The sequence below is a fragment of the Prunus persica genome, chromosome G6 (genome assembly GCF_000346465.2).
Source record: "Prunus persica cultivar Lovell chromosome G6, Prunus_persica_NCBIv2, whole genome shotgun sequence".
Classification (NCBI taxonomy): Eukaryota; Viridiplantae; Streptophyta; class Magnoliopsida; order Rosales; family Rosaceae; genus Prunus; species Prunus persica.
This window is the reverse complement of record NC_034014.1, coordinates 5,564,569-5,578,192: the sequence shown is the minus strand read 5'-3', so window position 1 is coordinate 5,578,192 and position 13,624 is coordinate 5,564,569. Positions and strand designations below refer to the sequence as shown.

Below are 13,624 nucleotides of genomic sequence, written 5' to 3'. Positions count from 1 at the left end.
TTTTCCTTTTTTTAAAAAATAAATAAATAAAAGGCTTCAGTCTTCTGACACGTGGCAGCTAGGGAGCCTGGTCTTTACAAATAGTATAGCCGCGCTGCTGCACTATTTGTTTGAAATTGTTTTTTGAAAAACAATACAGCCGGCCGGCTGTACTCGTTTTTCCTTTTTTTTTTATATAAAAAAAAAGGCTTCAATCTTCTGACACGTGGCAGCTAGGGGCTGGGAGCGTCCTTTTTTTAAAGATGTACAGCGACACGGCTATACTCATTTTTATTTGTTGTTTTAAATAATTTAAAAATATAAAATTTGTTTCTTCACTTTTGTTTTTTGGCCTACTTCTTTAATTTACTATAGTTACTCTTAGCCTTTTGGAATCACTTTGCTTAGTGATTATATTTTAATTATTATTTAATGTAAAAAGATTGAAGAAAAAGAACACAAAGTAATTAATTTCTATTTCTCATGTTTAATACACGTATGTTTTTACAAACGTTTCACCAAGACACACAAAATTCACGTATTATACACGTATTACTGAATAAAAATTATATATATTTTTTATAATTATTATTAATGAAAGCCGAATCCAAAGCCAAGCCTATAGCCAAGGCCATTGGCCCAACTCTCTAATGTTAACCACACTTACTAATCCACCATAGTGCTTTGGGTACTGGAGCTCAAAAATTCACCAGCGGAGTAATCCTTGTGCGCACTAGAAGAGCAGCTTAGGTGAGCGCTGCACCACAAATACTGCAACGGTGACTAAAACTGTCTGAAACTGTCATAGGCCCAAGAGTTTGAGAAGGGCACATGGACTTTAAGCATACACGGCAATTCAAGTTCTTTCCACGAGATAACGAATCTAAAACCCAAGTATGAGGAGCTATAGGACCTTTGTGACGTGCCTTTGGATTTTTCTTTGACCTGGCTATTGCTTTCATCCAACTTAGAATCATATCAGTTGGATTCTTGTTGTTCATCCTCAATGACTACTTGTTTGATCTACATTGACATAAGCATCAAACTGCCCAATCCCAGTTAAATTAGGCTCAAAGTCATCATTCAATAATATTATCAAAAGCCTTAAAACTCATTTGACAACCCAACTCATCATCCTACTTAATTCATCATGTACTACTTACTGTAACCTTTTCAACCTACAAAAAACTGAAACCGTTTCACAAGTAAAACAAATATCATTCCAAATACAAAGCATTTGCTACCATGATTACCTTCATGAGATATTTAGTGATATACCCATTCTTAGCACTAATATTATAGATAAACCCTATACCATTGAATTTCTATAAACAAACCCAAAAAATGACAACTGACCTTATTGAATTTAATATTTATTATTAAATTACTTTGATGACCTATTGAGTGTTTTGGGTATTTTTATGAGATTTTGAGATTGAGCTTGTTTTAAGAAATTGATGGCAGTTTTATAATTCATAAGAAGTTAAGAGTCTCTTTGTTATGTTGTAGATGGGTTTTGGGTGTGTTTCTAAAGTTCATTTCATATGGGGTATTTTTATAATTTGGGCCTCTATATTGGGTATAATAGTGAATCTCCCTAGTATAGCCGTGCGGGCGGCTCTACTTCTTAAATATATTAGAATATTTAATAGTATAGCCGGCGGCTATATTGCGCAAAAATATTCGTGTATTTAAATAGTATAGCCGGGCGGCTATACTTCTTAAATATGCCCGAATATTTAAAAAATAGTATAGCCGTGCGGTTATACTTCTGGCTATACTATTTAAATCTACTAATATATTTTTATTCGAATAATTTAACAGGTGAGCTTTGAAAGGGTTCTTGTTCGTATAAGTCTTTGATGCTACTTTGTCAACTCTCTTCATGTTTTCAATTCTGTTTCCTAACTTAGGAAATGGAATGAACAAAGCTGAGAAGGCAGGGGAAGAAAATCCCCATTTGCTTTTTGAAACTGATTTTTCCTTATACGTTCTTTTAGAGAGAGAGAGAGAGAGAGAGAGAGAGAGAGAGAGAGAGAGAGAGAGAGGCCTACCTTGCAGGCTTCTCTCTTTATCTCTTCGTGGGGAAGAAGAAAAAAAGCCCCAAGGGCCGAAGCTTTTCGTTCTTTATGCATTCTTGGAGGAAAAGGAAAGAAGATAAAAGCCAAACTTTTGGAGGCTTTTTACGTTAGGAGGAGAGCCCTCCTTTTTCATCCTTTTTGAGTGGATGATGGAGAAGGCCTCAACAAATTAAAAAAAGCAGCCTCTTAGCGCCTATTTATATATATTAAAACTGTGTGAAATTCGTTTTCCATTATGGACAAAACTGTATGAAGTTCCCTTTCCATTGATGTTGAACAAATTTACAACCATGCTCCAACTAGAAGCATCCTATTAAAATCAGAAAAAGAAAGATACATGTGGTGATATGGTATACAACATGTCAATATGAAGTTCCCTTTCATCGGCAGAGGTTGATTTCGTAGGAGAAAGTCTAATTCGGCAAATTAAGAAATTTCGCCGGGATAGACCTGCGCCGACAAAACTTTGTAGGGGGAGATTTTATTTTAAAATAAAATATAAATTTAGTATCTTTTAGGTCCAATAAATTTGTAATTTAAATTTTCTTTTTTGTAATTAAATAATATATAATTATGTTTTAATTATTTCTTTAGTGAAGAATTAAATATTTTAATTAACGTAATAAATGGTAATTATTTTTAAAATTTTAAAATTGTATTTAATCAAATATTTAAATACTAATTATTCACTAAGTAAATAGTAATTAAAACATAACTACTACACAAAGTAATTAAAAAGGAGAAATCAAGATTAGGCTATTCAAAGGGTATAGCCAAGCGCCTATACTTTTAAAATATTCTATTTAAAGAGTATAGCCGCGCGGCTATACTCTTAAAATATCCTTTTTAAAATTTTCTTTTTTTATTAATTAAATAATATCTTAGCATTATTCAAATACTTTCATTAGTAATTATGTTTTAATTATTATTTATTCAATGAATAATTAATATTAAATATTTTAATAAAATTCTAGAAATTTAGTTTTGGTACCCCAAATTTACATAGACGGAGGTTGTTTGACCGCGAGGGAGATGACCAAGGTTGAGATTTTGGTATTAGGCTCATACGAAAAAATGATTTAGATATTAATACATTAGATGACAATATATAATCACTCCGGTTCATTTTTGAGTGGCGGCAAAAACCAAGAACCGAACCAATTCAAGTCAAAACCTATTTTTTCAGTTTGGTTTACCGATTTATCAGTTTATGAAAAGTCCTTAATAAATTTCGATTAATTGGATTTTTTTTGTTATCAAAAGTTTTTAAAACTTGGAATTTTCTGATAAAATAACAAAACATGAAAGTTTTTTATATGAAAAACAAAACTTTATTTGGACCACACTCGGATTCCGGATGATGTCAACGATCCATATCGAATAACCCATGCCAACCACCCACTACCAATTTCATCTAAAAACTATCCACCGTCAGATCCCACCCAAGCCCACCGATCCGTCACCAATCCGCTTGAACCAGCTTACCTCATCTCAACCGTCGATTCCCTAGCTTTCTCAAACCCAATCCCACGGCCGAAGCCACACTCCAAGTCAGCGATCCGCGTGAAATCCCAATACCCAATAGAATCCAACCCTCGGCATATATAAATAGACATCCCTCCTCACTACTCACTCGTCACAAAAATATCCCAACTCTCAAACCATTTCGTAAAATCCCCAAATTCCCAGCCTCAAACTTTTCTCTCACAACTCCAACAATGGCGCCCAAGGCTGAGAAGAAGCCTGCCGAGAAGAAGCCTGCTGAGGAGAAGAAGTCCACAGTGGCTGAGAAAGCCCCGGCGGAGAAGAAGCCCAAGGCCGGCAAGAAGCTCCCGAAGGAAGCCGGAGCCGCCGCCGGAGATAAGAAGAAGAAGAGATCGAAGAAGAGCGTAGAGACCTACAAGATCTACATCTTCAAGGTTCTGAAGCAGGTCCACCCTGATATCGGAATCTCCAGCAAGGCCATGGGCATCATGAACAGTTTCATCAACGACATCTTCGAGAAGCTCGCTCAGGAGTCTTCGAGGCTTGCGAGGTACAACAAGAAGCCGACGATTACTTCTCGGGAGATTCAAACTGCTGTGAGGCTCGTGCTTCCCGGTGAGCTCGCCAAGCACGCCGTTTCTGAAGGGACCAAGGCGGTGACCAAGTTTACAAGCTCTTGAAGGGCGTTGTTGGGGTGTGGGTGTGGATTGGAATGGCTTCTCTTTGATTAGGGTTAGGGTTGTAATTAGTAAATGTGTATTTTTCGTTCCTGCTCTGGTTCATATAATATTCGGTGTTTTGCCTATATGTTGTTGGATTGTGTGGGATTTTTTGATTGGGAATCCTACCGCATGTCATTTGATATTTTTGACCCAATTGTTTTTGGATATTTTTGGTCCTTTAGTGCTTCAATTTGTGAAAGATTGGGTTTTTATGTTATTCTGCTATTAGTGATCATGTTGTAGAATGACATTTGTTCGTCGTTTTATAGAGATTTTGGTTCTCAGTATGATAATGGCCTTGTAGTTTAGTTTGTCGATAATGGTCTTCGTTTTATAGATATGGTTGATCTAGTTATATATTGTCTCCACAAATATGACTTGTTTGTTTACTTTCCACGTGTTTCTACACAATCAACTACGGGATGTGCATAGGGAGGTTCCCGTTGGTAATTTGCTTAGGGAAGACATAATTGTGTGGCCTTGGAACAACTCTGGTTTGTATTCTGTGAGATCAGGTTATAACAAGCGGGTGGTCTTTGTTTCTTCTATTGGAAGGAATAACCGTTAGTCCCATGTGATTGAGGGTTGTGTTTGGAAAACCATCTGGAAGATTTCCACTCAGCCAAAAATCAAGTTTTTTCTCTGGCGCTTGATGGGGAGGGCATTGCCCGCCAGGCTAAACCTTTTTGGTAGAAGGATTATCAAGTCCTCCATCTGCCTGGCTCCCCCTTGAATTATTGAGTGAACCTGCAAAGCTTCACCACTATTGATCGTTGGCTCAATGGGTTAAACTGTCATGTTCTGTCAAAGGAGCAAGTTTGGGTTCTATCATTGACTAGTTTCATTGCATGGCAAATTTGGAAAACAATGTGCAAATTCCTTTTTGAAGACTATGATTGACCCCAAAAAGGTGATGGAAAATGCTGTTTCCGCAGCTTCTGAATTTGAAGCTGTGAAAAATCAAGTTGCCTCCTCTAGGAATGGGATTGGTGTCATCATCCCGCCCTCTGAAATCTGGAAGTCCCCTAAAAATGGTGCAATAAAAGTCAATTTTGATTATGCCTGGAAGAACCATGACGCGGATCTGGGTGTGGTGATGAGGAATCAGAACAAGGAGTTTTGCTTTGGAAATGCTAGAAAGCGCAGCTGTAACAGTGTCCTGAATGCTGAAACTGAAGCTGCCATTGAAGCTCTGATGTGTGCGAGACGGGCTATTCAAGGATAGTTCTCATTAACAATATAGCCGGGCGGCTTTACTGGTTTTTTTTATAAAAAAAATTGTCTTTAATAAATAGTATAGACGAGTGGCTATAGTCTTTTACATATATATACATATGTATTTTTTAATAATACATTTGTATTCTATACACGTCTCATGTTTTTTTAAAAGCAAACTTACAATAGTTGTATTGTACATGTATGTACATATTTTTAATGTTTTATACGCATATTTTTTACAAAATTTTCAGTAAGATACACAAAGTTCATGTATTATACAAATAATTTTCACATATTATTGAATAAGAATAACATATGATATAAAAATTATATTAAAATATCATATAGTGGAAGATTAATATCTACTTTGGATATGTTGAAACTAACAAATTAATATTTATAACGTACAAACTAATGCAACTAGGATGGTCCTTTTTTTTATTTATTTATTTATATTAAATAGTATCGTTGTGCGGCTATACTATTTTTTATAAATAAAAAAAATCGTAATATAGCCGCCCGGCTATACGATTTAATGAAAACAAAAAAGAAAAAAGGAACCTCTTAGATGCATTAATTTGTACTTTATAGATTATATGTATATATATATATAATATTTTAAAAAAAAAGGATCCCCATTGATTAAGCGTCACGTGTCAAAATAAGTCTATTTTAAAAATAAAAAAAAACACGGAGTATATTAGTGCGACTGTACTATTTTTTTAAAACGAGGACCTTTTAGCGATTAGGTGCCATGTGTCAAAAACAAGTATAGCAGCACAAAAATATATTTTTTATTTTAAAAATCGTAGCATAGCCGCACAGCTATACTATTTAAATAAATTATATTTAAAAGATATAACCGCACGGCTATACTATAAAAAAAAATTTTAAAAGGGACCCTCCTAGTTGCATTAGTTTGTACTTTATAGATATTAATTTTCTAGTTTCAACATATCTAAAGTATATATTAATCGGCCAGTATATAATATTTTAATATAATTTTTATAACATATATTATGCTTATTCAATAATATGTTAGAATTATTTGTATAATACGTGAATTTTGTGTGTCTTACTGAAAATTTTGTAAAAAATATGTGTATAAAACATTAGAAATATGTACATACATGTACAATACGACTATTGTACGTTACGTTTTAAAAAACGTGAGATGTATATAGAACACGAATGTATCGTTGAAAAATGCATATGCATATATATTATTTATATACCATAGCTGCTCGTCTATATTATTTATTAAAGATAATTTTAAAAAATACTATTTTTAAACAAAATTAGAAAATAATCTAGTATAGCCGCTCGGTTATACTATTCACTTAAAAAACAGACGAGGTGCACAGCGACCAGGGGCCCACGTGTAAAATAGTATAGCCGTACGGCTATACTATTTTTGAAAAAATTAAAAAACTGAGTATATAATCCAAGTCAGGGATCCGCGTGAAATCCCAATACCCAATAGAATCCAACCCTCAGCATATATAAACAGATAGCCCTCCTCACTGCTTAGTCATAACAAAAATATCCCAACTCTCAAATCCAACTCTTAAAATCCCCAAATACCCAACCTCAAACTTTTCCCTCAGAACTCCACCAATGGCGCCTAAAGCCGAGAAGAAGCCCGCCGAGAAAAAGCCAGCTGAGGAGAAGAAGTCCACCGTGGCTGAGAAAGCCCCCGCGGAGAAGAAGCCCAAGGCCGGCAAGAAGCTTCCGAAGGAAGCCGGAGCCGCCGCTGGAGATAAGAAGAAGAAGAGATCGAAGAAGAGCGTCGAGACCTACAAGATCTACATCTTCAAGGTGTTGAAGCAGGTCCACCCTGATATCGGAATCTCCAGCAAGGCCATGGGCATCATGAACAGCTTCATCAACGACATCTTCGAGAAGCTCGCTCAGGAGTCTTCGAAGCTTGCGAGGTACAACAAGAAGCCGACGATTACTTCTCGGGAGATTCAGACTGCTGTGAGGCTTGTGCTTCCCGGTGAGCTCGCCAAGCACGCCGTTTCTGAAGGGACCAAGGCGGTGACCAAGTTTACAAGCTCTTGAAGGGCCTTGTTGGCCTGTGGATCTGATTGGCTACTCTTTAATTAGGGTTAGGGTTTTAATTAGTAAATGTGTATTTTTCTTTCTTTGCTTTATTTTGATGTGGATTTGGATCAGCTTGATCTGATTATATAGGTTTTTTTTTAATTGGGAAGCCTGTTTTCACCGTATGGTGTTTGATACAATGCCACACTGAAACTTGAATGTGATTTGTGACCCAATTGCTTTTGGTGCCCCTATTGCTTCATTGCTTCATTTTTTTGAAAGATTGGGGTTCTGTGATATTGTGTTTTTAGTGCTCATTTTGTACAATGACATTTGTTCTTCGTTTTATATTGATTTTGGTTCTCAGTAATGTCTTTGAAGTTTGTTATGTTCCAGTAGGGTTTATTTCGATGGCAACGAACAGAGTCAACAAGCAGAGCCAGTAAAAGAAACAGCACCAGCATAAGTTCATATTATTAAGACTTATATGTTCGAAATGCATTATCAATGTAAAATGTCTAAGCTCTAATGCAAAGTTAGGTTGGAAGTTTATCAGATTGAGAGAGTTCAATCCATAAATCTCCTATTATTTCTCCTTCTCCACCTTCTCTGCTCATGAAGGCCCTGGGTTCTTAGTTTGGGTGAGAATTATTTTGAAGAGCCATTTAAAAATTGGCTTCAATGAAGTAACATATGAAAATGCAAAAGAAAACACTTTCTACAATAACACTCGGAACAGTTTTCTCATAAATACCCAACTTGGGGAAGAAAGATTACAACTTTTTAAGCTGGGCTGATAAGTTTTGTTTGTTAATGACTTTAAAATCTCAAGTTAGGCTGGTAGTTAAGAATTATTTAATATTATAACACTTACATACTTGATTTTGTCTCCAGTGTGCATGTTGAAGTCATTAAGAAAATAGCTGAATAGTCACTCATTTGAGTAGGATTGGAGAAGGCCATGGTATGAAACAGATTTCATAGATCAACTCTTTCGCCATCATATTATCCTTTCAATTAGCCACAACCATTTGCTCAATTGTTTCTTCATCCCTCTTATTTGATGAACTCTAAATGAGCTGTTTGGGGCTTGCGGGGAGAAGAACTTATATGTAACGGGGATACCACTGTGGCGGTATCCTAAGTCTAATAAGCCCTCATGAAACATCACTCTTCAAAAAAAATTATTAATTTTATGTGCTTTTAAGTTCTAACATTCCTAATAAATATATTCAAAATCTATCAAAAAATACATCAAAAAATCCTACGACTTCGACAGTACCTTTGTCTATGAACCTCTAAAATTTAATTTGGATTTATTAAAAATTTAAAGTACTTCCTCGGATCCAATTTTGTTACACACTAACTTGAAGAACGTTAAGCTTGCTACAACTCTGCCTCCAAACATAAGATTAAGCTGTGAGTTTCGGTTTTTGGACAGTTATTGTGAATCTTTATTTTTACTTCAGCTATTTCAAGCATAACTCCATCATCTTTCTAAATTCCTCACTCTTCAAATGAAATGAAATGATAATTGGGGAAGAAGAAACAGCAACAACGCAAGTTCAAAAAATTTGGCCTCTTGTGAAATAGGAGGTGCTGCAGTAATTGTTGTCCAAGCATTTGGGGACTACAACTCTTCCTCCAATTGTTTCTTTCCACTTTCTCTAATTCTCAATTTCCATACTTTTATAGGATTGCATATTATGAAGGTAGAGAAAACGGAATTATTTATCTCTAGCTACTATAATTAATTATTGCAATGGCATAAAAGAAACTACAATTATTGCTAATTTAAATTTAATTTCCTCCAAAATCTCACATACTAAATACACCTATCATCAATTTTTTTTTTTTAAGGCATAACTAACACCTCCATATTTTTTTATAGCAAGAACCATGACAATTTATGTGAAATATGCATACAAAACTTCCTCAACATGTAATTACAATTTTGAGTGTAACAATGGCGTGAAGATTTTTTACTTCTTTGGTCAAAGGATAAACTCATAAGGCCGAAAAGGCCAGGGGATGGAAGGAGCAGCCCAACAAACAACAGCAAGTCCAGTCCAACCGAAACACAGTTTCATTCTAGTTTATTATCTATACATATACAATATCTATATATATAAAGCAAAAGGCAGAGAATTGTGAAACATTCAAAATACCAAAAAATGCCCTTGGTTAATGCAAACATTAAGAATTGAAATTATTAATTAAATGAGGATAATATGGTAAATTCACAATTTTTCGTATTAAAAAATTAAAATTAAAAGAAAATTCAGATAATGGGTCCTATTTTTATGGAACACAAATATCCATTATCTTTTTTAATTCTAAAATAAATTTTAAAAAAAAAAACCTCTCGCATGCCCGGAAGCGCGTGCAGAGAGGCTAGTATATATAAAGATGTAACTGTAATGAAAACAATCTCTCATATACTACCATTAATAATATTTGAATTACAAACAAGTCCAAACTGCAAGAATTAGACAACTTATTGAATTCAAAATACAAGCAGATATTCAGTCAACTATTTAGAATTTGAAGAAGTAAACAAGTATAGTTCGGGTTTATGGAATTGTTAGATGTCAAGTAACTATAATTATTGATGAGTTAAGTTTAATTTCTTCCAATATCTCACATACAACGTACACACAATCATTAATTCACCGTGCACCTATTCTCATTGTTTATGGCCTAACTAAGGCCCCCATATCTTTTATAGCAAGAAGCAAGACATTTTTTGTGAAATATGCATACAAAACCTCCTCAAGATGAATTAGAATTTTGAGCGTAAAAATGGCGTGAACTTTTGTCCACCCCGGTTAGCCACACTTCCTACCTAGACCAAAAAACAAAGTCATTTTCTCCACCCCGGTTAGCCACACTCGGTGCACTTGGTAAGTAACTCTAAACTGATTTGGGCCTGGTAACTCCTTTGGAGTCATCAAACAGCTCCTGGTAACTACAAGACTTTAATTGCCAAAACTGAAACTGAATTTCAAGGAACAAGAACAAAATTGAGGATGCTGTTGAAGGAGAGGCCATTCGGTGGCTTGATGAGAAGCAACTTGAAAGAGTTCGAAGAACTCTGCATCAATCTCTTAGTACTAAGAGCAAGTCCAGCGCCAACTCAAAACCAGGCAAAAGGCTGCCTTGGCGAGCCCAAACAACCTCCAGCGCGCAACCAACAGCCCAGGCAAGGCCTAGGTCCCACCAGCCTGGGCAAGCCCAAAGGCAGATTTTGCCCGGGCTTCAGCCCGAGGGCGCTGACGTCAGCGGTGATGTCACGCTGACGTTAGCGAGCAAAAATAAATTCAAAAAAATCAAAAAAAATTCAATTTTTTATATAAAAAAATACCAAAAAATTATAGATGTTTTCCCTATAAATACATAACAATTTTATTCACTTTCCCTATAAATACATAACAAGTTTATATTTTGTTGCATATTCTTTTTTTTTTCTTGCCCTTGCCCTAGCCTTTTGGGATTGAACCAAAAAAGGCAAGGCTGCCACTATTCACATGAATAGTGGCAGCCCTTGCTTGCCCTTGCCCTTGCCTTAGCCCTTAGGCCAACTCCAGCGCAGCGGGCTGGCCCGGGCAACAGGCCCCAAGCAGCCCAAGTCGACCTCCAGCGCAGCCAAATCAGCCCGGGCAACAGGCGGGCCCCACGAACCCGGGCAGGCCCAAGGGCAAAAATGGACTGGGTTTGAGTCTGAGATAAGGTGACGTCAGCGCTGACGTCATGATGACGTCAGCGCAGTAAATTCAAATTTTTTTACCGTTGGGGCGGGTAGTACACGCGCCAACGGTAAAAAAAATTTGACTGAAGTGTGCTGACGTCAGCGATGGCGTCACCACCAACGGTTACCTGCCACGTGTCGGCACCGGGTGGCTCCGATTGAATTTTTTTCAGAAATCCTACGGTTCTCATTTTTTTGGCCAAAAAAATTTTAAAAAAATCCTAAAAAATCCGAAAAAATTCTGAAATTTTTTTTAAAAAAATACCAAAAATTTATGTATTTTTTCCCTATAAATACCTAACCATTTTATCTACTTTCAACACCAAATCTTCATACAATTTCTTCTCCATACAACATTTTCTACTCTCCACTCACATAATTCATTTTCCACACCAAATCTCCATACAAACTCATCTCCTTCCAAAATTTTTTACTCTCTACTCATATTTTTCACTTTCCACACAATTCCATACAAACTCTTCTCCTTCCAATATTTTTTACTCTCTACTCATATTTTCCACTTTCCACACCAATTCCATACAAACTCTTCTCCTTCCAATATTTTTTACTCTCTACTCATAATTTTCCACTTTCCACACCAATTCCATACAAACTCTTCTCCTTCCAATATTTTTTACTATCCACTCACATTTTTGTACAACTTTTCATTTGTAGAAAATAAACAAATGTCATCTTCTGTTGAAATCGGAGGCTCGTGGTCAACCCTAGAAGATATTGCATTGTGCGAGTCGTGGGTGAACGTTAGTCATGACCCTATCACGGGCAATGAGATGAAGTTCCATCATATGTGGAGCAAAATTCATGGAGAATTTTGTCAAAGATCGGGTTCCATTCGGACCGAAATGGCTTTGTCTAGTAGATGGAAAATTCTAAACAAAGAGTTAGGGAAATGGAGAAATGCCTTGACAAAAGCAAAGGACAACATTCAGAGCGGTGCGAATCTTTCCGATGAGGTAAAATATTTTTAATTGCCATTTTAATCAATTTAATGTAACTTTTTTTTATTGCATATTCTATTTCTTTACATAATCAATTTTTGTTTTTGCATTTTCAATTTGTCTATATTTATTTACATAATCAATTTTATTCTTGCATTTCAAAATAGTTTATAATTTCTTGCATTGTATATTTTTTTAATGCACTTCCAATTATTTATTTTGAATAGATCATACAAGCACAAATGTGGTTCGGTGCCACGGGGCAAGGGAAAAAAAGTTTTGTGCATTTCCAATGTTGGGAAATTGTCAAGGATTGTTCCAGATTCAAAATTATTCCTACCGCACCCCCGGTTGTGTTGCATGAGACGCCGCTCCACGAATCGCCATCAACCGAATCGCCATTGGACTCCCCAATGGAAACGGAGTCACCACTCCCACGTCCGCCGAGACCTATTGGGAGAAAGGCGGCAAAGGCCAAGAGAGGGGCCACTTCGAACATTGATTGTGTTCAAATATTTGAGCAAATAGCTAAGAACAACTCTCTAAGATTGGAGAGAGACTTGAGGAGAGATGAAGCGGACAAGGCACGATTGGAAGCCTTTGCAATTGAAAAGCAACATGCAAAAGAAAAAGACGACGATGAGAGAGAGATGAAAATCATGGCCATGGATACGAGCCATATGTCTCCTGAAACAAAGGCTTATTGGAAGCATAAACGAAGGGATGTGATGAGAAGAAAACTTTTCCATGACGACGGACCTAGCAATACGGATTGGCTAAATGATGAAAACCATTAAATTGTATTGTTGTATTTTTTTATAATTGTTGTTTTTTTTTTAAAATTGTTGTATTATCCTTTAATTTGTTGTATTGTTTCTTTTTTATTCAATCAAAAAAGCATTCTATAATTGGACTATTTATTACAAACATTTGAGCATTCCTCACAAAGATTAATTAAAAACAAACCTTCATTTATTGCAAACAACACACAAAACAAACCACACACAAAATCATAATAATTCCAAACAAAGAACCACACACAAAAACAAAGCATAATTAAAAACAAAGCATAATTCCAAACAAATCACGAATGTAGCCTTCATCCATTGTGATTGCCTTTCATCTGCCACAAGTGCTCGATCAAGTCAACTTGACGTCTTTCGTGAACATATGAAGATTGCATTTCTTGATAACGATCAATCATGGGGTTGTTGAATCGACCATCCTGAAGTAATGGTTCGGGCTCCATTGGTAGTCCATTTGGTCCCATCGGCCTTTCATATATTCTTGTCAACGCCGTGTTCATAGGATCGGGTTCAAACACCTCTGGAGCATCGTAGTCATACTCATCCTCCACAATCATGTTGTGGAGGATGATGCAAGTCA

General features: G+C 36.0%; 2 protein-coding genes across 2 annotated transcripts; both read left to right on the top strand.

Moving 5' to 3' along the window:
* LOC18775431 (probable histone H2B.1) lies at positions 3,680–4,554 on the top strand. Its single transcript, XM_007206034.2, has one exon. The coding sequence runs from the start codon at positions 3,779–3,781 to the stop codon at positions 4,223–4,225; it is 447 nt and encodes a 148-aa protein (XP_007206096.1). The 5' UTR covers positions 3,680–3,778; the 3' UTR covers positions 4,226–4,554.
* Positions 7,004–7,881, top strand: LOC109946242 (probable histone H2B.1). Its single transcript, XM_020565479.1, has one exon. It carries the CDS (start codon positions 7,103–7,105, stop codon positions 7,547–7,549), a length of 447 nt encoding a protein of 148 aa, XP_020421068.1. The 5' UTR covers positions 7,004–7,102; the 3' UTR covers positions 7,550–7,881.